This window comes from Manis pentadactyla, chromosome 2, assembly GCF_030020395.1.
Source record: "Manis pentadactyla isolate mManPen7 chromosome 2, mManPen7.hap1, whole genome shotgun sequence".
In the NCBI taxonomy this organism is placed as follows: domain Eukaryota; kingdom Metazoa; phylum Chordata; class Mammalia; order Pholidota; family Manidae; genus Manis; species Manis pentadactyla.
The window spans coordinates 51,777,470-51,803,809 of NC_080020.1; the positions used below are offsets into that span (position 1 = coordinate 51,777,470).

Genomic DNA, 26,340 nt, shown 5'->3' on the forward strand with positions numbered 1-26,340 from the left:
CGCTTCTCTTTCACACTCCTTCTGCTAAAGGGAATTTTGCTCCCAGTTGATTTGTTCATCAGAGTGTCACAGAGTTAGGTTTCTGAAACTCAGACACTGAATTTTAAATATTTTATAAGTTGAACTACCACCCAGACCACCCATGGCTGACTAGAAATATTAATAGCAGTGAACTTCTCAAGTTGCAAATGCAGGTTTACAACTTAAAACTAAGATTGTAAGCTAAGACATTAGTGACCAAACAAAGGAAAATGAAGTCTTAACAACCTTTTTTCCTCCACTTAGGTAGCATGACTACACTTGATATGTTTGTTCAGCACCTTCTGCAGGGTATTGTGGCAAAATTCTCAGTCTTCTCACTAGATTGTTGCTTTGATCACTCACAGAACTGAGCTCCAAGCCTTGCTCATCACAGGCGTCAATAAATATTTGTGGAATCAATACTAATTGCCAAGTGAAGGGATGCCAGAAAAATTTCAGATAATGGACATTTGGATGCCCCCTTTGCTTATGTTCTTGCACATGGTGAATAAAAGCACCAGACTAGGAAGTGAGGCTCTTCACAAATACATTGGCCCTGGGTGCAGAGGGAGAACAGCTATACAGATGCTTCCCAGAGCAAAATGCGAGTGGTGGAAAGGTTATTTCTGGTCTTAGGAAGCTCAGGGTTACATAGTTTCTAGATGTTATTGTAATAACATGAATCTTTCTAGGAACTTATTTTGAAAGTGATTCAATTCAGCAAATAGAGTACTTGTTTCATGAAGCAACACCTAACAATTCCTACCTAAAATTTAGCAAGAATTCAGATAAAAAATTGCCAATGAAATTGGCCATGCATGTACAGTTATACTTTATGCAAAATATACTAATGACTTCAACTTTTAGAAACAATGAAATATTCAATCATTATAGAGGTTTTACCACTGTAAAAATAGGATAATTTGGGTTGATATTTTTGGGTTTTATATTTAAATATACTTATTTTATGTATTTCTCTTCATATTTAGTAAACTAATTTCCTCTTCATGTGAAAGAGTAAGAAGACAGTGAAGATGCTACCAGCATCTTAAAATCATTTTTAAAGGGCTAGAGCCATGTGTAGTTTGCCATGCCACACAACTTCCCATCGTTCCACTGCGGGCTGGGCTAGACTCAGTGCTAGAAAGAAAATCTCTCTTAGGATTTAATCACAACACTGACCCAAAAGGCTACCCTAGGATCCCAGTTCCTACAGGTCCCAAGTCACTGGTGGGCCTGGCAAACATCTGGAGATCTGGGAAGGAAGCACAGTGGGGTGTATTTCCTTGGGCTCTCAGGCCTCAATAGGCCTTCTTACTCCAAGGCTATGGCTTTTATTTCCACTTTTGCTGTGTTGGCTCACATGCTCCTCTTCCCCACAGTTGGGACTATTTTCCTTTTCATCATTTTAAAATTGTAGGATGAGAAAGCACAGGCGATGCCTATTTCTCTCCCTGGGTCTGCTTTCAAATATGACTTTTGTTCATTTGCTTCTGTCACCTTAATTGCTGCAAACTGAATTAAGCACATCTCTAGCCTGGCAGTTAGCACAGGCAATGAAGTTAAAGAGCCCTGTTCTGACCACACCCTGAGGCCCTCAGACTTCCTGGCACATAGATCAGGAGCCCTACTGCTCTCCACACCAATGACAGCTTTTTCTCAAATGCAGGTGTTATTAGACGACTGTAGGTTTATGTGAGAAAGACACTGGTCTGATGAGACCGTGGACTGAAGGATCAATGACATACGGTAAATATCCCAGATAATAGGAGTTTCAGGATCCAAGCCTTAAGGGCTCCCAATACATCATGCTGTTACATACAAACTTACACTAAAATGAATTCTGTTGTTACCTGTATAAATCTACTACCCCTTTATAAGCTTCATTCATTGCCTTTTCTCATTTCATTGATGGCATCCTAGTCTGTACAGGTGTTTTTTCTAAGAATTCTCCTGAAGTATATTAAATTTGTATGCTTAAAAAAAAATTTATTTATTTAGCTGGTAAATCAGTTCACAGAGGAAGGGAAGAGAAGCAAGACTGAGAGTTGAGGGAAGGATGCTGTGTTCATTTGAGGACATATTTAGAAGAGTCTGAAGAGATGTGTAGGTGAAAATGTCCAGTGGATTCTTGAAAATACTGTTTTAATCTCTATTAAGACTAATAGTCACCAATGTGGATGAAACCACAGGAGAGTCCAATTTACCTACAGAGAATGAGGGATGAAAGGTGGACAGCGAAGGGATGGAAGGAGGAAGAGGGACTCGGGAAAGAGATCAGGGAGGAGAAAACTAAGAAGTAGGATAAAAAATCAAGGGAATGTTCTAAAAAACTACACAGAAGATATGGAGAGGTTTAGACAATAGTATAAAATCCCACAGACCAGACTCTCCAAAACACATAGGCCCTGGCTTCAGCAGACCCTCAGTGCCCCACACAGTTCCCATCCTTGCCCTTGTCTGTTCTCACGTTCCATCTTCCAACTTCACCACTTCTTTCCCCAAGTGCCCTATTCCATTCTGTCCCAGCCATAGTTAGGAGATAAATTTCTCTTCCACATCAATCCTGGAAAACTAGAGCCTATCAAGTCTGAACTAATTAAATCTTTTACACTCTTCCCTCCTCCAACATACTCCCATTCCCAGCCCTAGACAACCTCTGCTTTGCTTTTTGTCTTGACAGATTTGCTCCTTCTGTAAATTCCATATAAATGGAGTGATAAAATGTGTAATCCTTCCTGTCTGGCTCTTTTTCTGAGCATAATGTTGTTGAGGTGCACCCACACTGTAGTGGCTATCAAAGGAACATTCCTTGCCATTGGTGAATGATATTCCACTGTGCATTTTGTTTATTCATTTGACACTTTATGGACATTTATGTTCTCTCCTGGGATACACCCCACTCCATGTGTGGGCATCCACGTGAGGCTGCCTTGCTGTCCCCATGGAACTTGAAGAGCAAGGGGAAATGGCATGGACTTGCTGATGCCCATGATGTCTGCTGTGCCATGAGTAGTAAATTCTCTTGTCTATGATCCAGGAGTCTCACATCTTTTTCCAACATCTATGGATGTGTAACAGGCTATTAGTTTGCAGACAGGATGGATTTACAAACCAGCCCCAACAGTAAGTCCTTTAAGTTTGTTCTTTTTCAAAATTGCAGTGACTACTCTAGGTCCTTTGATCCTTCTGTATCCTGACTCTGCTTCTGAGAAAGAGAGAAATCTTTCTGTATTAAACAAATCCTTTTATCTGACTCTAGATTTTATTCCCTTTGTCTTCTCTGGGATGTTGTCCCAAATATAAGTCCCCCTCATAGAGCTTTCCTGCTTCTCCATCTTGTGGGTTCCTTCCCATCAGCAAATTAATAAATAAGCAAATAACAAATAAGCTTCCATTTTTCCTGTGTTCCCACCCTCTCCTCTCCTAGCCAGGCTTCCAGGAAAAGTGGACTGTAAGTGTAATCCAAATCAACATACATATTTTCTTCACATGCAGCCAGATAAAATGGCAGAGAGAAGATGTATTTAACATATATATGGTCAAAAAACAACTATATACATATTGATGGTTAAGTTAGGATAACATTCAAGCAGGATAAAATATTACATTACTAATTTGAAGTTTTATTTTTAAGTATTAAGATTGTTGGCATTTACTTACACAGGAGCAGCATGTCATGATAGAAATAATAATGTGCTTTGGACTCTTATGTACTTGATTCCAATCTCATTTAATTACTCTTGTTGTCATTATTATTAGATTTGATAAAAGCTGAGTGACCTAATGGTAGTTAATGGACCTCTCTAATTCAGTTATTTGGTCTATATAATGTATATGTCAAGGCTGATCCTGTATATGTGTTGCTATGAGGATTAAATGAAATCATGGTTAGTAAATGTTCTGCCACTGCTAGAACTCCAAAAGATACTAAAAAATGTCTCATTATAGGGACTATTTATCCTTTTTAGACAATCAGATCTCATAGATCTTCACTTTTTACAATTATATTAATAATTAATTTTTGACATGGTCTTCACAAATTCAGACATATTCTGAGTTTTGGTTAACCAGAATACCAGCCATGATGCAGCTCTATGGACTGAGGCAAGAAAAACCTTAAGTTCTATTTCCGGAATCTTTTCCTGATGACAATGTCCTGAAAACTTCACTTATTTCCACCAAGAGTAGGAGACCAAGAAATGTTGAAGTAGAGATGGTGATTAGAATTGATATAGTGGACTTCCGTCAGGTAACTGATAGACTAAATGCATAGTCCCCAAATGTAACCACTACTTCTCTTGCACATTGATGACTTGTAATTTTAAAAAAGAATATTTTCAGTTTTGGGAAATGAAAAAACAGATGTTTGTAGTCAGATGGACATGATTTGCATGCCTGACTTTGTGACTTACCAATTTTTTTTCAGTTTATACTCTTGAGAAAATGGAGATAATACCTCAAAAACTCAAAAAGTGATTGAGTTAAATACATATATAGCTTTGCACAGGACCAACCAATACATCACAGATTCTCCATAAATACAATAGTCTACTCTCTTGGGAGTGACTTGAAAGAGATCAACTGGATTTAATAAGAAACCATATGAGAAGGAAGAGTTGGACCAAAATTGGACAGTCCAGTTGCCTAATTGGGAAGATTATTTACTATTATTTGTTCTCAGTTTCCACATCTGTGTAGTGGGGGCAAAGGTTTTCATACTGTTGCCCCAAAGAGTTGACATTAAAATGGAAAACATACTAGTGTCTATGAAAAAACTTTAAAGATCATATGTATTGAATTTTTGCTCTCAGCAGCAGTGGGGTAGACAAGCCTCCAGTCAAGAACAATAAAAACAAGTTAAATCAAATCTTCTTTAAAAATATATTTGAAGACATTAGAGAGTTATCAGGAAGTAAGGCTTCAGGAGCCAAGATCCAGTAGAGAAGAAAAACCCAGGAAAGCAAACTTAACATCTGATGCCTCTGCTTTCCCTTTAAAGGCATTTCCTGATTGTAAATCAGCAGCTGATTTAGCAGGCTGATGAGAAGAACAAAGCTTCTGGCCATCTCCAGGGTGGAAAGAACAGAAGTTGACATTTAGGGTCTGTCAAGGAAAGGGGCCCTGCCAAAATCCTCTGGCTTAAATTGGAATCCTTAAAGAGCAAAACTCTGTGAGTAAGAGTGGACAAGAAATAGATCCGCCCTCAGGAAGTCCAGCTTTGAATCGCCCAAAACCTGACTGGATTAAAGTGATCTGTTCCTTACCTTAATCGCCCGCCAGAACAAAAGAAAATATGCTCTTCTAGAAGTAGTATCATTTCAAGTCTCAGATTCTAAAACCTTTTGTGCATAATGTATGGCACTTGAACAAGCCAAGACAAAAAGAGAAAACAGAAAAAGAAAAAAAGACAATTTAAGAATCCACAAGATAGTCTGATACTGGAGTTAGACAAAAATTAGGGAAAAAAATCTTTAAAAAAATTTAATTAGGCAACTATAAGAATACTGCTAAAATTTGTTGCCTTTAAATGTAATTCTCTCCAAAAAGACCTTGAAAATTTACTCTTAAGGCAAACAACCTCATACCTTGTCCACTTAAAGAGTTCAATAAATTTCTATTAGTTATGACTAGATTGAGAAGGATGGAACAGGAAATCTCGCGAGCTTTCTTTTTCCCATGATAAGCATAATATTGTACAGGGTTTTTTGGGGGGATTTTCTTGGGCACAAGAAAATCACTGATTTTTATTCCAAAAATTTAAATCCACTGTCCTTTGCAATTTACTATTTGTATTCTACATGAAACAGCAGTTCCACTTGGATTTTTACTTTGTTTAATTTTTTAGAAGTGCCATAGAAGAGATCTTTTCCCAATAGAATATAACTATTTGATTATAATGGACTAACATGATTTTCTCTTCATCAACTGCTCCATTATTTATTTATTATAAACTATTAGAGCTATCATCAGACCAGGAATGAATTTTTATCATCACAATTAAATGAATTTCATTTTTTACCTATGGAAAAAAGAGACTATATTATGATTTTAACTCTCAAGAAAGAAAGAAATACATAGGTGGTATTTTCAGCAGGATATACTTATTTTCAGCTTGATACAATTTTAAAGATAACTGTAGAACTAAGTAACTAATGGAGAAACCAAATTCATCTCAGATATGGCAACAGATAGGTGAACAATATTCGGGGCGGGGGTTGGGGGAAGTGTATCATCTGAGACCACACGAGTTACCATGAGGGTTGAGTGCTTTACTGGCTATCTGCCGTTCTTTAGATGTCTTCTTTTAAGTCTGACTATTTCATCCACTTATCTCTGTAAATGAAATTTATCAACATTTAGTTTTTCATTTTTATCTAGAGCTGAATAACCTCTATCATCAAAATCAACTAGACTACAAGATGAGAGAACCAGAATTCTTTCATGAAAGAAAGGTTGGGAAGGAGGAAAAGGGACCCCTGATTCCAAAATAATAAGAACAAATAGAGGTAGGTAGGTAAGTGCTTTTGGTAGATGACAGCTTTAGTGTGACAGTCCTGTTCAGCAACTATTTACAACTAAAGAACATGAGATTTCCCTCTGATAGACCATAATTAGCACAGAAATATGTAAATTCTTCTTAGAGAGGCCTCTTGACTCTACAGCCAGCTGAACCCAACTATAAATTTACTCTATTATGTACATAAAGAAGGTATATCCATGAAAGAGTCAGCCAAATACATGTTGAAAAAGGATCCATTATTGGCAATTTCGGCAAAATTTTAATAAATTAGTCTAAAAAAGTCTTCACTAAGTATGTGGGAACATGATGGTTTTAGAACACGACAGTCCTTATGGTGGATCAGAGTATCTCCTCAGCAGCTCCCTTAGTAGCACAGAACCACTTCAGATCTGTTCTGAGGTTCAGAGAAGTTAAGCAAATCACTGAAGGTTAGTTATCTGTCCTTTGAGTCAGGATTTAGAACTGTGAGCCTATCAGCAAGTTGCCACAAGTAGTATATATTTAGGCTACTGATGCTTACTTCCAAGTTGATTCACTTATTTGTAAACAGTGAGTGTAGTTAAAATATATAACTTTTAAATTCTGATAATTCACATAACTTTTTCTAAGAAAACTTCAACATATATATGAACAATATTGTGTATCTGTTAAAAATACATATGCCGCTCCAGTTGAGCTGAGTCACTTCTTTCCTTCCTACCTGATGATCCAAATATGCAGTGGGTCATATCAAAAACAGACAGGAGCTTTGCAAACCAATATGAACACTTTTGGAAGCTCTTGAAGAGGCAGCAAACTTAACTGGGTGGAATTGGGGTGGAAGGAAGGGTAGAAGTTCCCTTGTCCCAACATATTCTAAACCTCTCTCCTTTAGATATTGTTCTGAGTCCACTCATTGTAGCTATTGCTCACCCATTCATTCATTCATTCAGCAAATATTTATTGAGAATTTACTGTGCTATAGGTACTCTGCTATATTGGCACTGCCCTCCATCTCTCTTCTGTCTCCTGTCTGCAGCCCACTTCTCTCTTAACCCATTCTTTAACCAACAGGAACTGGATGTCAGTGCACACCATTCCTAATATATACCTACTTAATCTCTCCGTCTTCTTTCAATTTCATTCTTTTTTGATCACCCTGATGAGCAGAGCAAAGGGCTCCCAAGAGCCCATCAGGCTACACAGGCAGTTCTCCTGAGAAGATGGGGAATGTGGGAAAGCTACAGAAAATTAAAGCCGTGTCTCTTGTACAAATGGTTTGCATGTATTATGCTCTACCCGATTTCCAGGCAGACTTCCTGCCATCCTCAAACCTCTGCCTTGAGTGATGAACATATGAACAGAGGACTAAAATTGGCTATAATTGAATTTAGCAGAATATGCTTTACTCTGCAACTTTGAACTCTTACTCAGCCTAATAGAGATAGTAGGCCTAAAAATAATTATTTGGGAGTATTGATTTTTATGAGCTTTTGGATCATAATAGAGAATACATGTTTATCTTTTCAATAATCTCATCAAATAATTTCTAACAAAAATATTCTTATAAATCTTACTATTTAGCTTGGATTTAATATGACTTTAGGTATTCTGTTTTTTATTGGGGAAGTAAATGCCTGCAAAAGTAAATAGATTTTACAGTACTTTTCTTTATACTCACTATATATCCTAGATTTTTCATCTACCCAGCATCTTATCAAGTACCACTCTCCTTTCTTCCTACACTCCTTTTAAGATTCATTTTAGTGGAATTTATTAAATGGTATGATATACCATGATGAAAAATTTCAGGAAAAGTTTCCTTTGATTTTTTTTGGTGACTGGAGGCAAAACTTTACTGTGGTGAGATTTCTAGGGCCAACTCACCTGTCAAACAGTTCTCCTCCTGTGACGAGTTCTAGGACCAGACTGATTTCTGTAGGGGTTTCAAATATCTCTTTGAGTTTTATCTGGGGAAAGATATAAAAAAAATAAATAACAAATTCCTTATTTTCATCTTTCTAGGAAATAGCTAAAACTATAGCTAAAACAACCCTATTATTACTACTGTATTACTAGTATTCTGTAATAGTAATATGTTGGATTATTGTTAATAAAGGTAACTCTTTCTAACAACAGGCAGCCATTTGTTACTCTGGTTTGTTTTAATCAGTAATCTCATTTCTTCAGTGGTCCTTTTGAGCTTTTGTATTTTTCCTTTTGACATTTGATAAGTCCCTGCCTTAAAAACACTTCCTAAATTTTGCCAAAACATCCCAACTTCTGAGTTGCTCCAGAGCTTGAAAAAAAAGGAAACCAAACATCCTAAACCACTTTAATCATCATGGTTGCTAGAGATGAAAATGCCTCTTTCTCCTGGGAAGGAACTTGGTATTAGGGGTCTGAGGCAGAACAGGACCAGGTTAAAGTCTGTTTGTATGGAAAGAACATCCCTCAACAGCTAAAAGGTTGCTGGTGGAGGGAGGGATCCTCAGAAAAGTAGTGGTGGCAGCGATCTGACTAACCATCACAGGGTGTTTGTCACATTCAGACAATCCATCCAGTTTGGGGTATTGTGTCCCCAATACACCTAAGAATACAGGGACCTGGACTGAACACGTTTGAGGGAAATTCCTCATTGACTTCTCCTCAGAAGAAAAAAGATGGCAGTGGTTGATTGTATGTGGCAAATTTAATTAAATGCTTACCTAAAGCCCTTTGCCCCCTACTTTATTGCAAATAGAACTCTAACTTTGTTTAGGAAAGCTAGGAGCCTGTCCTCAAATTATAGATCATGACTGGTCTAAGCCAGTTATGAAAATTATAAAAACCCTGTTCCCTAATTTCCCAGTCTCTGTGCAGTTAAGGGTGATCTTATGATGAGCTCCGGCCAATAAAAACTGAAAAGAATTCTACTGCAGCTGGAAATTCTGGAGAAGCTTTCACTTTTCTAATCAGACTCTGCTGGTGAGGCCTTTTCACTTCTCTCTGTCTTGAATATAGACCTGAAGACTTGGGAAGACTGCGGTGGAGCAGTCAGTTTAGGGCCACAAGGGGAAAACATAATGGTGAAAGCCGATACACTGAGGATGGTAGAAGCAACAGGTGGAAGACATCTGGGTCCTGGATGGGGTCACCAAGGAGCTGAATTAATGCTAGCAGGTGCCCGCCGTCTGATTCCTTGTGACATAAGGAAAATCTTCGTAGACCACCAAATTGAGGTTTTCTGTTATGTATAGCTGAAAGCTTTGCTAACTTCTATATTAAGTTTCAGGCAATTTGCCTCGCTTCTAAATCAGTTCAGGTCATCCTCCTGGACACCACAACTTTCTCGGAGAAATGGGTAAAATATGTTCTTTCAGTAGCTGGCTCAATTCATAAAAACAAGTTATGGCCTGGAAAATAATTTTATTCTTTTCACTTCATTAGCTCAAGAAAGCTTCTTGCCAGACCTTTCTCTCAGTGCCTTTGTCTGGGCATAGCCTAGAGCAGAGCTTCCAAGGACATTTTATTTCTCCCATTCAAGGACATCATTTATTTGGATCTTCCCATTGTTTCTGAAGAAGACAGTCTCTCAAAGGAAACTGAAATGACTTTGGAAAGCAATGCATTTTCTTCACATGCTTTTTCAGCAATGGTATATTAATAGGATAGGCACACAAAAGGAAAAAGCCAGTGTTTTATTAGAGTGAAAACAAAACTCTCCAGTTTTTAGCTATCCTTCTATGCACAAAAATAAAGATGGTATATACTGCTGATCTGTCCACTTTGAAACTCTTTCAAAGGGTGCTATCTTTAAGATTTATTCAGCTACAGAACTGAAAAATGTGATCAGATGAGGACAAGAGCTGGGCCATGGTAGTGGAAGAATCCCCTTCTCATTATCAGCATGGACAGTAAAGAACAAAAATCTCATTCTGTAACTTTGTAGACTATTTGAAATAGTAGGTTAAAAACTACTTACAATGTTTGGGTGTGAGAGACGAAGAAGAACTCCTATCTCAGTTCTGACAATTTTTTTGTCCACCTAAAAAGCAAAAATGACAGAAACTGAAAAAAAAACGCCCATCTTAGAAATGTCTTAGTTGAAGCAATCAGAAATAGCAGTAACTACCTGGGTGAATCAGATAATTGGCAGAGGCTTATTAGTAAGCTTTTTCCCTTGTATCTCCTTCCTCTTTTTTCTTTTTTCAGATACGTTTTTTATCTCTGCTTGGGACACAAAGTAGACCTAAATACAAATATGGTTCACAGCTTGTAGACCCTTTACATGGCCTTTTTCCTGTTGAAAGTCATTATGATCACCAGTAAGGCATAAGTTAATCTCATCTTTTCCTTCCTTTCTTTCTTTGTTTTATGGATCTCTGTCCCAAACTCTTTGAAGCTATCCATCACTGCACCTTCCCGTCACCACAGAGATGGGCACATAACCCAGCCTAACCAATCAGAGTACCCTGGTCATCAGAACTGGGTCGAAGAAATCCACCAGACCTAAGTCATGCTAATCAAGTCCTCCCCAGAGATTTTGCTCAAATAATCAAAGTATTCTCCTTTTCTCTGAAATTATGTAAGCCAAAAAATACAGTCTTCAACTACCAGTGACCGTTTCTGATTCCATATGGAGATGACATTACTGAAAATGTAGCTAACACAGGAAAAAAATTAAGAGATAAAGAATGAGTACTGTTGACATAATGCAATCCACTGGATTCAGCCATGCATAAGCCAGTTTGCCCTTTGAACTTTCTTATTATGTGAGCCACTAAATTTCCATTTCTACTGAAGTTAACCAGAGTTAGTTTCTGTGGCTTGTCATTAAGGAATCTTAGTTGGTCTACCACTTAATCTCTATGTTTGAGACAACAGCCATTTGCTTTAGGATATTCCAAAATTAGGAGTGCTTCTTTCTATGCCAGTGATTGATTCTTTTAATCACAATGAGTTGGGGTTTAAGATCTCTAACAGTCAGAAAGGTGTTCCCCTCCTCCAACAAAATCCATCAAAGCAGTACATAGATAATACCTGTGCTTGTACTATGGTCTCTGCCCTTCGAGTTGTTCAGAACTCTTAGATTGGCCGAGTTCATATGGTTTTAGAAATGGACATGCACGGTTTTATGTGCAATTCACAGCCACCCTGTGGGCATAACCAAGAGACTGCTTTAAATGGAGAATGAATTTTATCCTTTAAGTTACATGTCCTGAGGAAGGAAGGATGGACTGAGGAAAAATCCAGTCATGCTTCAGTGATGATAAACCAACCACAACTTTCAAGTTGATGACAACATTCATTCATTTAATTTTTATTCTCTAATGAAAACATTAAACAGCAAGGATATATTCTTTGAAAATAAAGGGGGAATATTCAAGGGAATTTTATGAACCTTGTATGTTCTTTTACTTGATTGCTACATATAAATATACTTTATATATTCTTTCCTGGCAAATATAATTTTTTCAGAGCCTAACTCTAGGCTTATATAAACCTTATATAAACAAAACAGTCATCATTTATAAATGTCTTGAAAAGTGTTTATAAGAAATTGTAAAAGAGTTCCCATTACAATAAAAGATTTTCGAGTCTCCTTCTCACCACTGAATCAAATAAAAAATTAAATAACTATTGGTCATGCTAAAGCCTCTTAAACTGTAAAAAAAGTTTTGGTCATTCATATGGTCAATTAGAAGGCTCAGGGTATTTTTAAACATTTTTGCTACAGAAAATTAATCATCAAAATCACTTCACAATACTGGGAAACAAAAATGCATTCTGCATGGCAGTCTGTGCAACTCAGCATACTTCCTAAAAATTCATAAACATACCATATAAAAGTGCAGCATCAGTTATAAATTTTGATTAAAAAGAGGGTCTGAAGATATGATGTATGCATTTTATACCTGAAAACTAATATGAGGTGGTGGCATAAGAGGGAGAATTCACTGTAAACAGAGAAAAACAAGCTGGTAAGAAATAACCAGGTGGCTGTACGTCAAATTGATAGGCTCTGGGACTTTTACAGTAAAGGCATAAAGGGAAACACAAATCTCAACACACCCAATTCTCTATGACTCAAGAACTTTGGAAGCTGCTTCACCAGCCTGTCCCATCCCACTAAACCACAGCTGAACCAGAGCACAAATTCAAACTAGGTATTGCTTAAAACTTTTTCAGTCACAAGGAACACTCTGCTCAAACTTCTTAAGGCATAAAGGTAATTTATTTGCACACATGACTGGGAAGTCAGAGTGAATTTATCATCATAGTTAAATCCAGGGGTTCAAATTCAAACAATATAGTTTCTCTCTCTCTCTCTTTCTCTCAATCTCTGCCATCTCTGTCTCTTTCCCCCTCTGCCTCTCTGTCTCTCTCTCTCTCTCTTTTCCAAATGGCAGAAAGATGCCAGCAGGAGCTCCAAGCCTATATTCTTTAGTCTGATCTTTCAAAGGGAAAACAAGAGAGAGAGTCTCTCTCCACATGTACACACCTAACCTAGAGGCAGTGTTCTCCATGGCCTTGTGGTTTCCTGTGCCCGTACAGGAGACTCCTGTATCTAGGAGGTGTACTACTGGGACAGAGCCAACCAGGAGCCGTGGGCCATCTCCTTGGAGCAGGGATGAGGGAAAGGGAGAGACTAGGCTCTCCCGAAGAACGAATGTTGGCACACACTGGAGACTCCCGCGCTAACTGCTTCCGTCCCTTTTACTGTTGCGCAAGGTCCTGAAGTATTTCTTTCTCTTCTTCCATGTCCCAAACTGATCAATATAAATCATTAATTGGCAACTATTAATTTGCAGTAAGCCCTTGTCATCAGTATATTTAACATTCAAAATTGGGCAATTTGCCTGTAACCCAAATGAATCCTACCAACAAAGCAATTCAGAATTTTTCCTAGAAACTCTTTTGAATCCCATACTGGAAAGGTGATGCCAGGCAGTCACTTAGCTGGTGAATGAGTCTAGCAGACTATCTAGCATTTGTACCTCCATCCTGCTATGTGTACATGTGGAGAGAGACTCTCTCTCTTCCGTTTTCCCTTTGAAAGATCAGACTAAAGAATATAGGCTTGGAGCTCCTGCTGGCATCTTTCTGCCATTTGGAAAAGAGAGAGGGAGAGACAGAGAGGCAGAGGGGGAAAGAGACAGAGATGGCAGAGATTGAGAGAAAGAGAGAGAGAGAGAGAAACTATACTGTTTGAATTTGAACCCCTGGATTTAACTATGATGATAGATTCACTCTGACTTCCCAGTCATATGTGCAAATAAATTACCTTTATGCCTTAAGAAGTTTAAGCTGAGTGTTACTTGTGACTGAAAAAGTTGTCTACTTCTGGGCAGTAATCTTTTTAGTTGTTCTGGTGTTAAACAGTTACATAAGTTGAAGGAAATGATGGCTCTAGTCAAAATGAAGGTTGAAGTAGAGATTTAGGAAAAAGTCCCACAGATCTATGTGCTTTGTGGGAGAGAAGACAATCCGCAGCATTCATCATATTATTCATATCTGAAGCAGAAAAAAGCTAAAAATCTGATCTATTTAAAAACAAGAACATTTGATGTCTTGATATCTTTGACATCTTGATCCAGGTGATGGTCACATGAGTGTATACATACGTCAAAATGTATTGAACTGTACACTGAGATTTGTGCATTTTAGTATATGTACCCCACTATATATGCACCTAAATTTATTTTTAAAGTTTTTAATCAAAAGGGGAAAGAAAGGAAAACAAGCAAACGTGTTCCATGGTACTGGAGAATCAAGGATCTCTGAATATATTCTTGGCTGAATATGGAATGAATGGATTATATAATGAATTAGACCCCATAATAAAGATCTAATATAGTCTTTATGTGCTCAGCCTCATATTAAACAATATGAAACAAACAAATGTGACCTTTCCCAAAGGAATATTACAGTCTAATTTTGAGCATAATACTCCTCTATATAAAGTCACCAGAAAATAAAAGAAGATAAGTTGCAAAAAGTTTTGTTTTAAAAGTTCCATTGTCCAGTGAAAGATCATTTTCTGTGAATCAAAATACTGCTAACATTCAAACAGTGTTTACACTGAAAGACTTGGAAGTTACTAGCCATCAAAATACACACTATCATTAATATAAAATGAAGAATGATTTATTAGAGTGTGCACGGGTGTAACAATGTGATATACAGGCTGCCGATGCCGCTCAGTGGTGAAGACAGTCCAGTCCATGGGACATAGATAGCATGGTCTAGGGGAAAGGAGTAATAGAAGAACATTATATAAAGTTCTTTTTCTTAGTGAAAACAGCCATAAGTTTCATGAAAGTATTGGACAAGAGACACTTTAGTTGTATCGAATGGGAAATATTTGAAAAAGAGGCATTGCTAGAACAGGCAGATGACTCCAATAATCTCTTTTAAAGAGCTCTCCCTCACCTTTCATTTCAGTTTCTGAAGATGCTGTTGAAGAAAATTTGGGTACAGATTATTTATATTTTTAATTATTTTTAAATTACTTTTTACAGCTTATAGAGGTAAAATTGATATGAAAACACACACATAATTAATGTATATAATTTGGTGAGTTTGGACATATGTTTGGGTTCATGTAACCATCACCATACGGTAATAAACTTCTATCACCTCCAAAAGCTTCTGGTGCATGTTTGTAGTAAGAAAACTTAAAATGGTCTCTACACTCTAAACAAATTTTTAAGTACACAATACCTTACTGTTAACTACAGCATTATGTTGTACATCAGAGCTCTGGAACTTAAATTACCATGTATAACTGTAACTTTATATCCACTGAACAATGCTCCATCTCCCCTTTACCCACCCCTGGTAACCACAATTCTATTGTCTATTTCTATGAGTTTGACTATTTTTGATGCTTCATGTAAGAGGAATCACACAGTAGCTATGGTTGTTTTTATCCAATTTTCTCTTCAGGTCAGCAAGGATTTTCTCCCTAATACAAAATAAATATTTCTTCATTAATGCATGTTGTGTCACCATGAGATTTAAAGACACAGCGGGTCATACAGGCAGTTAGCTGCATCCAGTTGCCACACAGTACTGTTCCATGGTTACTCTATCAGGCCATCACGCCTTGAAGTTTGTGGGAAGGAGGAAGGAGAGGGAATCCATCTCCCAGGAATGTCCTGCTTCCCACTGGTGAAACTGGACCCTGTAGTGTTAACTTCTCCATGCTTATGGGTGTCATATCCAACCTCTTTGGGAGTCACTTGTGATGCCATATCCTTCCTCATGAGGTGTCATTTCCCACTCAAATCTAGGAGTGCCTGGAAGGGCCAGAAATTTCAGATGTGTTTCTGACTGGCCTAGTTGCATGAAAGGGTCAGTGGACAAGCCAGCTCTTTCCGGTCTAGAAGACTGGCAGGTGGAAGAACTCTGAAGAGGCCCGAATGAATTCTGTGCAATCACAGGGCATCCTTGAGTGTTTGTCTGGTAAACCAGATAAACTAGACTGCAAGCAGTAGGATCACAGTCCTGCTTCTCCAATTTACTGTATTTTACTGCACATGAGAAAGAGCTCTGTCTCCCATGGATATTCTGTTTCATTGCTCTTGTTGATGATATGAAGTGGACAATCATCAAATGGCCTGGGCACAAGAAGTTTTTCTCTAGAACCTTACTTTAGCTCTTCTATTTAAACCACCTTAAATATTCAAAGAAATATTTTCTTTCATCTTCATAAAGTCATTTATGAAGCATCCAATTTTAATGACTTCTGATATACTTTCAATATAAAACATACTTTAAACATACTTTCTGAAGGTTATACATAAAAATTAGTGAAATGGTTTAATAAAAGTGGCTATACAGTTGTGCAGAGTTTCAAAACTTTACAGAATTCAGGATTCCTTAATAGTAAACAAAATCTCAATTCTGCTCTCTCCTCCATCAGGGGAGAAAAAGGAAAGGATAAGAAGTATAATTCCAGACTAATGCCAGGAAAAAACGGCTCCACCCCTGCAACAGGGTTGACTGAATATGGAGCCTTCATTAAGGCACACAGAAAATATGCTCCTGTGCTGGGCTCAGAGGGTTGAGGAAAAGGAGGCAGGAAGAGTTGAAAAATATGTGAGAAAAACGTTATAAGGACTTCAGGAAAGAAAAGGAAAGCCAGTTTCTGCACTATCGGAATGAGGAAGAGAGACAGAAGAGGTGACGAACTGGCATGAAGGAGAGGGGCCATCCACCAGATTTCTGGCAGACTTGGGCCACCTGGTTATCTTAGATGTGGCCTTGATCCAGACAAGCCGGGCAGACCTCTGTGAGCAGAGATCACCACTCTGCTTCTGTGAGTCAGTCAAGTACAACAGCATTTCCACAGAAAATGCTTAGTCTCATCTCATTTTCTTTGCAGAGACTGAGACCATAATCTCCTGTTGTGTCTCTCTATTCTTTCTCTGGCTTCTTTGGCTCATTTGTGGTTTGAACAATGACCAGACAATATGATGTGAAATACATAACTGTGCTCCTCAAATCCTTTGTGGAAAAAGGCAAAATATAAATCATTAATGAATAAATAAATAAATAAATGCCCAGAACGTTTCACATTTCTCCTCTGTATAGCTTCTGCTTAAATTAGCATCCTGTGTTCTGACATGTCAACAAGTACATGTTGACACTAACATGATTGGTGAAAAGACTTCACAACTGGAACTTAGTTAAATTCAAGAATGATAGTTTTAGCCTAGAAGGATTGGAAAGCTAAGGATGGTTGTTTGAATAATGAAAATCAAATGTGGGACACAGATAAAAATAAAAGGTTTTCTACAAGATGCTGTTAACTTCAATAACTACAAAATTTTAACCAAACCTAATTTTAACCAACCTTTTCTCTTCTTGACCTAAAAGAAACTTGGGGATCTCATGATTGCCTTACTATTTTCACAGTCTGCTCAAGTGGTGACTTGTTTTTCTCCCAGGTGGAAATGTATAACAGGGCCTGGAAGGAGGATCCTTCTTGCTCATTGCTGTGTCCAAACCACATCTCCTCCTTTGTCCCTCTAAAACCCCAGCTGCTCTGAAATGTCTGCCGACAGCCAATACAACCTGCAACCTCTCCTTGTTACAATCACCTTCCCATCTCCTTGTTACCCATCCTATGCTGAAGGTTTAGCAACTTTATCTCAACCACTATCATCATTCTTAACTTCTGCTTTCACTTGGATAATCCCGTCAGCATCCTTGTCTCTCAGTTTCTTTACCATTTCCTCAATTCCAGCAATCTCTTCCTCCACCTGCCCCCTCCACGCCCCCTTAGTAACCCATTGCCCCGGTCATACCCCAGGCCTTATCATTATTACCAGTTGTACCACTTCAAAAATATTGATTCCAAGCATCACACTCTCTGTTTTCTACCTCCTGTCTTTTTAGCTCCTCCTTAGCTTACATTCCATGGTCCTTTCTGATAAGCACTGACATGCACATTCCCTCAGCTCCTCTGCTCTTTCCTTCCTCTGTTGGACTTGCCAAGGAAAACCCTTTATTTTAGTTAAACTGCTCCTCTTTTACTCTGTTTCTGCATCTGAACTGAATTGTCAGAAAGAAAATGTGTGACCATGTTGACTGGTCACATTTTTAGCTTATGACCCCAGATCTCAAGGGGCTCACAGCTCTCTCACTGTGTCATAGAACATTTTACATTTTCTCTCCTCTAACTTTCAATACAGCCTCTTTCCTTCCCCTCCCTAGTTCACTGAGAAGGTATAAACAATTAAAAGAGAGTACTATTTTCTCATCATCCAGTCTATCAATCTATATACATCAGTACCCAATTAATTTCATCCATTTACTCCACAAATATTTTTAGCACCTCCTATGTGCAGATGCTATTCTGGGCAAGAGGGCAGCAGTGAACAAAACAGTTAATCTGCCTAAGAAGTTTATGTTCTAGTGAAGACAGAAAATGAACAAATAAATAAGTAAAAGGTCCAGAGTGGTGAGAACTAAGGAAGAAGAAAACAAGCTTAGGTAAGGGAGACAGGGTGATGAAGGGTGCTGTTTGAGATGGATGGCTAGGGAAGGTCTCTCTGAGAGGTGACACGAGCTACAACCACTGGGATCTGAGGGAAAAGTGTTCCAGATGGGGAAACAGCAAACAGGAAGGCCTGCAGCTATGATTAAGGTTGGAGCAATCAAACAACAGTGAGGAGGCCAGTTTAGCCAGAGCAAATTGCCAGAGAAGCATAGTGGTGATAACAGGCTTCGCGACCAGAAGCCAGGCCATGCCGATCATGGTAGGGACTTGGCATGTTAATATGAGGGAGGTCAGACATAGCTGGAAGATTAGGAGGGGAATGACATGATCCTACTTACATTTTAAAAAGATACTCTAACCCTGGTAGGGAGGAGGTCGGTGAGAAGGGCGAAAGCAGGGAGACTCAATACAATGTTATGGCAGTTACCCAGGCAGAGACGATGGAGGTCTGCGCCCAGGTGGTAGTGATGAAGGGGGTTGAGGAGGGGATGGATATTTTAAGGAAGAGCCACTGGTATTTGAAGATGGACCAGATCTGGGGTGTAAGAGAAAGACAAGTGTTCAGGGTGACCACAAGTTTTTCAGCCTGAGAAATGTAAAGAATAAAATTGCCATTTACTGAGATGAAGAAACTGGGGAAGAGCAGTTTCCACAAGATGTTAACAGTATCTTGGTCCTGTCCACTGTACTGAACTCACCCAGTTGTCCCCTTTCACTCCAGCTCACTAATCACTCAGTTGATCTCTGAAGAAGCCGAGATCATTCCCATTTCTGGGCCTTACCACATTGTACTTGATACTCTTTGTCTTGAATGTTCTTCACCCAGATCTTTCAGTGTGAGTTTGGACCCAGTGGAGAGGAAAATGGAAGGGGCAGCTCACAGAGGAAGTGAAGGTTCAGAGGTAGAGGCAATGGCAAGCATGGGACATGGTGGGGTTGGCATGGGAAGGAGATGTCAGTGGTAGAGGAACCAAACTCCTACTGAACATTTAATACTCACTAGCACAATGTCAATCTTGTTCTATCAGAATGGGAAGAGGAACTCTGACAAAACATTTCAACCAAATTAGCTTAGTTTTGAAAAGTGTGAAACTCATTGTTTAATAGTTCTGCTAATAGCAACCTTGTACTCCTGCAGACTCTAAGACAGCAGGAAGGTTAAAAGGAGAAAAACAGAGCTTTCCAATGGTGGAGACAGCCACAGATTGGAGTAGAGTTTAGGCAAGACAAGAATGACTCTGAGAAGCTCAGTCCAGAAAGAAAGACACATAGGAAGGCACCTGAAACCTCTGCAGGTCGGGCAGATCCAGAACAGGGCAGCTTCTCCAAGGGAGGTTACCTCCGCTCCTTCAGTCTCAGATTCTAAAATCTAAGCTTTCCTGCTTGAAGATGCCAGAAATTCTTTCACAGGGAATAGTCCTTTATTTTACAGTGAATGAAACAAGCTTAAAATATTTCTGGGAGAAATAACAAGCTCAACAAAGTTTACACAAAAGACTCAGCTGATGCCAGACTCTCAACAGAAAGAGGTTTGGCTTAACAGAGGGAGAGAAAAGAGGGAAGAGAACATGGTATATAAAGTTGAAAGGACTTGATATCTTTATACAGCTCTTCTTCCTGTTTCTTTCATCTCTGTATCTCTCCTTGGTATTAAGAATATATGGGGATAATCCTGATTTAATACGACTTATCCTTAAAGAGATCTCACCCCTGAGTTCCTCACTCCTCTTCCTGCTTCCAAACTGTATCTCTGCTCCTGTCCACAGAAAACCCTTCCAGAGGTCTCTGCATTCTTTCTCCCATCCTCCCCACTCCTTCGTATATCTGTCAATGCAATCCAACCTAGCTTCATCACAGAACTCCTCCAAAACTTCTCTGGTAAAAGAAATCAGTGGTTTCCTTGGAGGAGCCACCAAGGGCCAAACTACCAGCTGCCTTTTTGACCTCATCCTATCCTGTCAGCAGCATTTGGTATGATATTTGATCACTTCCTTCTTCAAACAAAATTGATTATTCCATATCGTCATTCTGGTCTGACTTTTACTTTAGAGGCTGCAGAAGTATTGTAATACTTCCTAACTAGTCTCCCCACTTTGATTTGTACCCTTTATAATCATTCCCTCTGCATACAGCAGTCAGGGCAGTAACTTCAAAATGTAAATCTGATCATGTCACTCTCACCTTAAATGTCTCAGTTGGCAGCCCACTCAGCCTGGAATAAATGCAAACCCTGCACCATGGACCATAAAATGCAGAATGGCTTGGCCTCACCCTTTCGATTCAATGTCATTTTTCTCTCTACACAGGCATTTAACTACTAGACCAGGCTCCAAGGCCTTCACCCTTGCCACTTCCTCTTCCACTAGGCCTTCTCACTTCAGGGTAACTGAGAAGCCCTCCCAGGACACACCATCAAAAGTAACTACACACACACACACACACACACACACACACACCATGAATCCTATCACTCTATCCCCTAATAACATGCAAAAATCAATGTTATCGTTTAATTACTAATGCATTATTTGCTTGTTTCACCAGAACATAAGATCTGTAATAGCAAGTGTTTTTGTCCATTTTCTGTACTTCAGTATCCCCAGCATTATTTAACAATGCCTGGTATGTAATAATTTGTTGAATGAATGAATGAGGGATGGAGCTAGTATTTGAATATAAAAGACTAGGTACTCAAAGTCATAAACCCTGGCTTAACAACATTGGTTAGTCAGTTCTCCTCTGGCCATTCAAGTCTATATGACATTTTTGTCCTGTTACTGATACCAATGGAGTGGAGAATGACTGTCTCACTGGCAGAACCTAGTCCCCAGATCTTCTAAAGTCTGCACGGATAGTAGCTTATGATTTCCAAACTGTGAGCCACAAAGGGTTAGTACCACTTACTCATGATTGCATTCTCTCAAGGTAAATAAGGAATGTTCCAAGAAATATAATTAATAAAAGCTAGGTGGAATGACTGACTTTCTAAACCCACTGCAGCAGGTACTGATATTCCATGTCTGCTAGTCAACCCCATCATAGCATACAAAGCTTCTACAGCTGCCAAAAAGGAGAAAAGGTGTCTCCTTCAAACAACACTCCTTGCCTTTAATTGATGTGATCAATCCATGTATCAAACATAAACAGAGAAGAGATTAAATGCAAATGAAATGATGAAAATTAAAAAATAATGACAGTGAGAACTGGAGTGTACTACGTATTTCCAAAGAAGGAGTTGTGAGACCTTTGGTAAGCAGGGAATTCCAGGGATGCAACTGTGAGTGCTCTGTCTGTGTGCCCACCAGAAGGAAGCTCAAGAGAAAAGCCTTGCTGGATCCCTACTCCCATAGTCCCCAGTGAGGTAGCTTCAATGGTCAGATCCTTGGAAAAAAGAAATGAATATCCTGGGGTAGGAAGTGAACATATTGTTAGCCTTCCAAATTCTCTGTTCAGGTTCACGTTGCCTGGGATAGAAGAAAATAAACAAATATTATACATTTTTATTGAAGTATCAAAACTACACTTTTTAAAAATGTGAAATATAAAAAGAAGAGTGAGGACCACACCCACCAGTGTAGCACAGCTATCATTAGCATTTTTGTTCATTCCCATTCAGCTTTTAAACTGTGCATATTTCTTTACATATTTCCGATATGGAAATATAATGTCATGTCTCACAATTTTTTAACTAACAACACCATAAAATTTTATGGATGTCCAATATTCCTAAGAAGAATGTAAAACAGCTTCCTAATGGCTAGTGTCATCCATGGCTAGCCTTATGGTAAGACTACCTTCATTTTCTTGCAATTTGTTGCTAATATAAATCATTTTGTAGTGAACATCCTTGGTTGTACATTAAAAAAAATGCAATTTGAATCCTGGCTTTGCCATTTAGAGTCTTTTATAAAGTCACTTCTCTGGTTCAGGACTACTTCAATTTCTTCATGGATAGAATGGGGATAATAAATGCCCCAGAGCATTATCATTGCAAGGATTAAATGAGAATATATGTGAAATCTCCTGGCCCATGGTAGACATTCAGTGCCTTTCCTAAAAGGATTTGTAAAAGTAAACATTTCCTAGTCTTCCATTTCCAATTTTCTAAGTCTTCCCATAAAAACTACTACAACTGAAACAAAACAAATTTAGAAAGAATGGGATTTATGAGTGCACTCCATAACTGCAGAGGAAAAAAATGTCTAATGAACACGAAATTTTTTTTTCTAAAAGTAGAAAACAACTTCATCAAAACCCTAAACTATGTCCAATATATAGTTTATTGCTTCTTGCTTGATGGTAATCAAAGAGGGGAACTGATACCTGCATTTACATTTACATTTAAACACCTTCTGTCACCTTTTTTGCAGACTAGGATAGGAGTTGCACTACTTGGGTAAAGCTCCAAGAAGGTTTTAAGACCATTTCTTAAGTTAAGTAATTACTGTTGGCCACAGTTCACACCTGATTACTACAGACCTGGGTATCAGCCATGCCCTGAAGAAGTTCAGGTTCTACTAGAAATGTGACAAACTGCAAGATTTAAATGTCTTTTAGTAACTTTCACATGTCAAAGCTGTACATTTCAAAATGCTGTCAAAATTTCAAAGAAAGCATGAAAACAAACAACAAAATTTAGTTTTCATTTTCTCTCTCTTTCAGGTGGATGGCGATGTGTCAGCTGCACAGTCCCCAAACCATTGGAAGTGAGGGGCAGAATGCTGAATTTTCTCAGAGGCCCTGAGATATCCCTTTGATCCTAAAACTAAGTGATCCTCTATTAGTTCTAAAGTTGAGTAAGTGCTATTCAACAAGCTCATGATTTTGTAAACTGTCTGATAATGAAAACAAAAATTACTCCTGGAAATATTGGCATTGGAAGCCTCCTCAGTCACATCCTGGAGTTGAGTTCCTTACTGAGGATAGCTTTGCACAGAGGAAAACCTGGACACTCTTTGAAGTATTAGCTCCTTGGCTGTTCTTTCTAAGATAATCAAGACCTTCAAATATCCTGGTTAATATTGTTTAAAGGATGCTAAAAATTCCTTAAAAAAAAAAAAGGGAACAAGCTACAGACAAAAAACAAACAAAAAGTCTTTTAAATGATCCCCAAAGTAATATAATCATATTTTGGGGCTGGAATTGGAAAGAAAGGCATACTGGAGATCTTAATGTTTGAAAAAAATTCCACTATTGCTGTTGCTCCAGAGCAGTATTCTTCCTCAATGTGGTGGTCTGGATTTGCCTCTGCTGCTGAGGAAGCATCTTAATATGAGTGAACTCCAGAAGGGACCAGATGCTTCCAGTAATCAGAAACTAAAGTATATGTCAACTCACTTCTCAACATCTTTTTCTCCATGGTGATGCACACATGCTCAATGCACTCTCCTCACATGTCATTAGGTCTCTTTTGGGTTAAATGACTCAGAGTTTAAAAGTTCCATGTATGTGTAACTGGGAAGATAAAGCACACATTCCATTCTAATGCCCTAGCATTACTCCCTCTTCGATGCTTTCCAGGACTGTCAAGTTTCAGAGAAGGCAGTGAAAAAGGGGGCCTGTGACCTGTGCACTGGGCTGGTCTGTGCTTTGGTGCTGCTGGGCTGCGGGAGTACCATTCCTGAACATCTGGCCATTTTTCAACCCCATGTGCCTCCAGCTGTCTATAGCTGCCAGTGCTCTCAGCTACTGGGATCTTTTGTGCAGTCAGCATTGGGCCCTGGCTGTGCCACATGGCCACTGAGTCCTTACTGTAGAGACTAGGCTCCCAAGCATCGAACACAGAAGCTAATAGGGTGAGAAACAGCTCTAAGAGGGGGCTTAACTTACACTGAATATTTACCTTAAAGAAACTCTTGCAACCTTAAAAGAAACTTCTAAACTGGAAAAAAAAACCTGAGATATCTTTGACCAGAGATTTGAAATATTTTCCCCCTAGATATCCAGGGTACCAGTCTCAGGAAGAATTTTAACTATCATAGAAAAGAGAGGATACTTAAAAAATTTTTTGGCAGATACAAATGTGGTGGGTAAATTCCCCTTCATAAAAATGTGTCAGAATTTAAAATATGAGGGTAATAGCCTTGGATCTGCTTTGACTTAATAATAAAAGAAATCAGTTACAGTTTATAGCATTTTATTTTGTAGGTCACACCTTGAAAGTGATCATGCCATCCAAATGTGTCCTGATGCTGTAATGGAAAAACTGTTCTAGCTTATTTTAATTTCAAAATATCAAAGAAAAATCCTCCCAGTGACAGCTTGGTACGTTGTGGGGAAAAAAGCCCTGTAGTATAACTATTCATTTGATACATTTTTCAGACTTCCGGGGGAGAGATAAGTATGAATAGCTTTGACTGAATTTATCCCTTGATACTGACATTTGCAGCAGAGAGGAAATTGGAGCTCTGTATACCCAGCCACTCCTGGGGCCATCGCTGCCTCTCACCATCAAGACAAAGAGCAAAAAAGGTTCACGCCGAGCAATGTGTGTAGTTTGTATGTTGCACACCCCCATTATTCTTTCCTTACTGACTATTGTAAGCTGAGACTCACTAAACTAAGGTTTCAACTAAATGAAAACAAAGGTCTTAACAACACTCTGAACATAGGGAATATTATTTACCCTTGTTTCACAATGTGACTGAAAACTGCAGTCAAGCTTCTCTGTGTCTTTGTGTCAACAAAGGCTTTTTTATTCTTTATCAGCTTAGCAAGGAGCAACACCTAGTTTCAGTCCCAGATCTGAGCCATGATCATTCTTGACTTTTTTTGGTGTGGAGTCTTTTTCTCTATCAGGACCTAGTTTGTATAAATAGAAAGGGCCCAGACTTGGGACTCAAAATCCCTGGGTTCAAATTCTATATGCTATCATGTACTTCGCACAAGTTGCTTCTCTAAAACTCTGATAAGTAAAACCCTCCACGGGGTGCTTCACATTAACGTGTGAAGGGACCACTGCATAGTGTTTAATAATTAAATATGGTCTCCATTCTTAGTAGCACTATGTTCCTTCACTGTTAAAACTACTGAAGTGGCATGATGATTTGAGTGCTTACTTTAAAAGAAAATAGTTGAAATCTAATTCAATACTGAAAATTATTTGGATTTCTTCTAATTAATATCCTCTGCACATACTCATTTCCTCTCCTTTAGCAAATTAATGGTTTGGGAGTTCTATGACTTTATCTTTTTGTTAGCTTCTTTCTCTCCTCTGTTCTCTGACATCTCTGGATGGATGCAGCTTTAACTGCCATTCAGCTGTGTACCATACAGAATTATCAAAATCAAATGCATGGAAATGTTTTTCCCTGTTAAAACTATATATAGGTTTTCCCCTTCTTACTAAAATACCAAAGCTAAGTTTGCTTTGAGGCTGGTAGGCTGTGATCCTCTGGCTCCTCAGCTCTCCTGGTGCCATCCACGGGTACCACTCGCCAGCTCCAATCTCCTGACCTTGGACGCCTTCCGACTTTCTGCTGCCGGGCACAGCTTTGCTGACAAGGCCTTTCCTACTCAGCTCTCCGAGAAGGTTCTAGTCTCTTTCTTTTTAGAGTGTGGTAACTTAAGCTTTCCCTCTAAGATTTCCTCTGTTTTAGGATGGTTATACATCTCCTTTTTCTGTCCCATGGACTCCATGTAAAGGGTGACAGTCACTTTAGATCCAACCACCCACTACTTGTAAAAATACTAGAGGATTCAATGTGATAACCTGAGTTGATGGAGTAATTGCAAGATGTTTCCTTTTGGGTAACAGCATACCAGCTTGTGCCTGTACTCCCCGCTCCCCACCTTTCCCCGCTTCCCCAACCCTTTACATCAGCCA

At 38.7% G+C, this 26,340-nt stretch overlaps 1 protein-coding gene across 2 annotated transcripts in view; it reads right to left on the reverse strand.

Moving 5' to 3' along the window:
* The window catches only part of CAMK4 (calcium/calmodulin dependent protein kinase IV), a 216,536-nt gene that overhangs the window by 74,470 nt on the left and 115,726 nt on the right, over nucleotides 1-26,340 (reverse strand). For both annotated transcript variants that reach the window (XM_057492709.1, XM_036886820.2), the window contains exons 3-4: nucleotides 10,488-10,550; nucleotides 8,411-8,493 (exon numbers count right to left, since the gene is read on the reverse strand). In XM_057492709.1, the coding sequence (XP_057348692.1) occupies nucleotides 8,411-8,493; nucleotides 10,488-10,550 (146 nt within the window). The remainder of the gene's footprint in view (nucleotides 1-8,410; nucleotides 8,494-10,487; nucleotides 10,551-26,340) is intronic.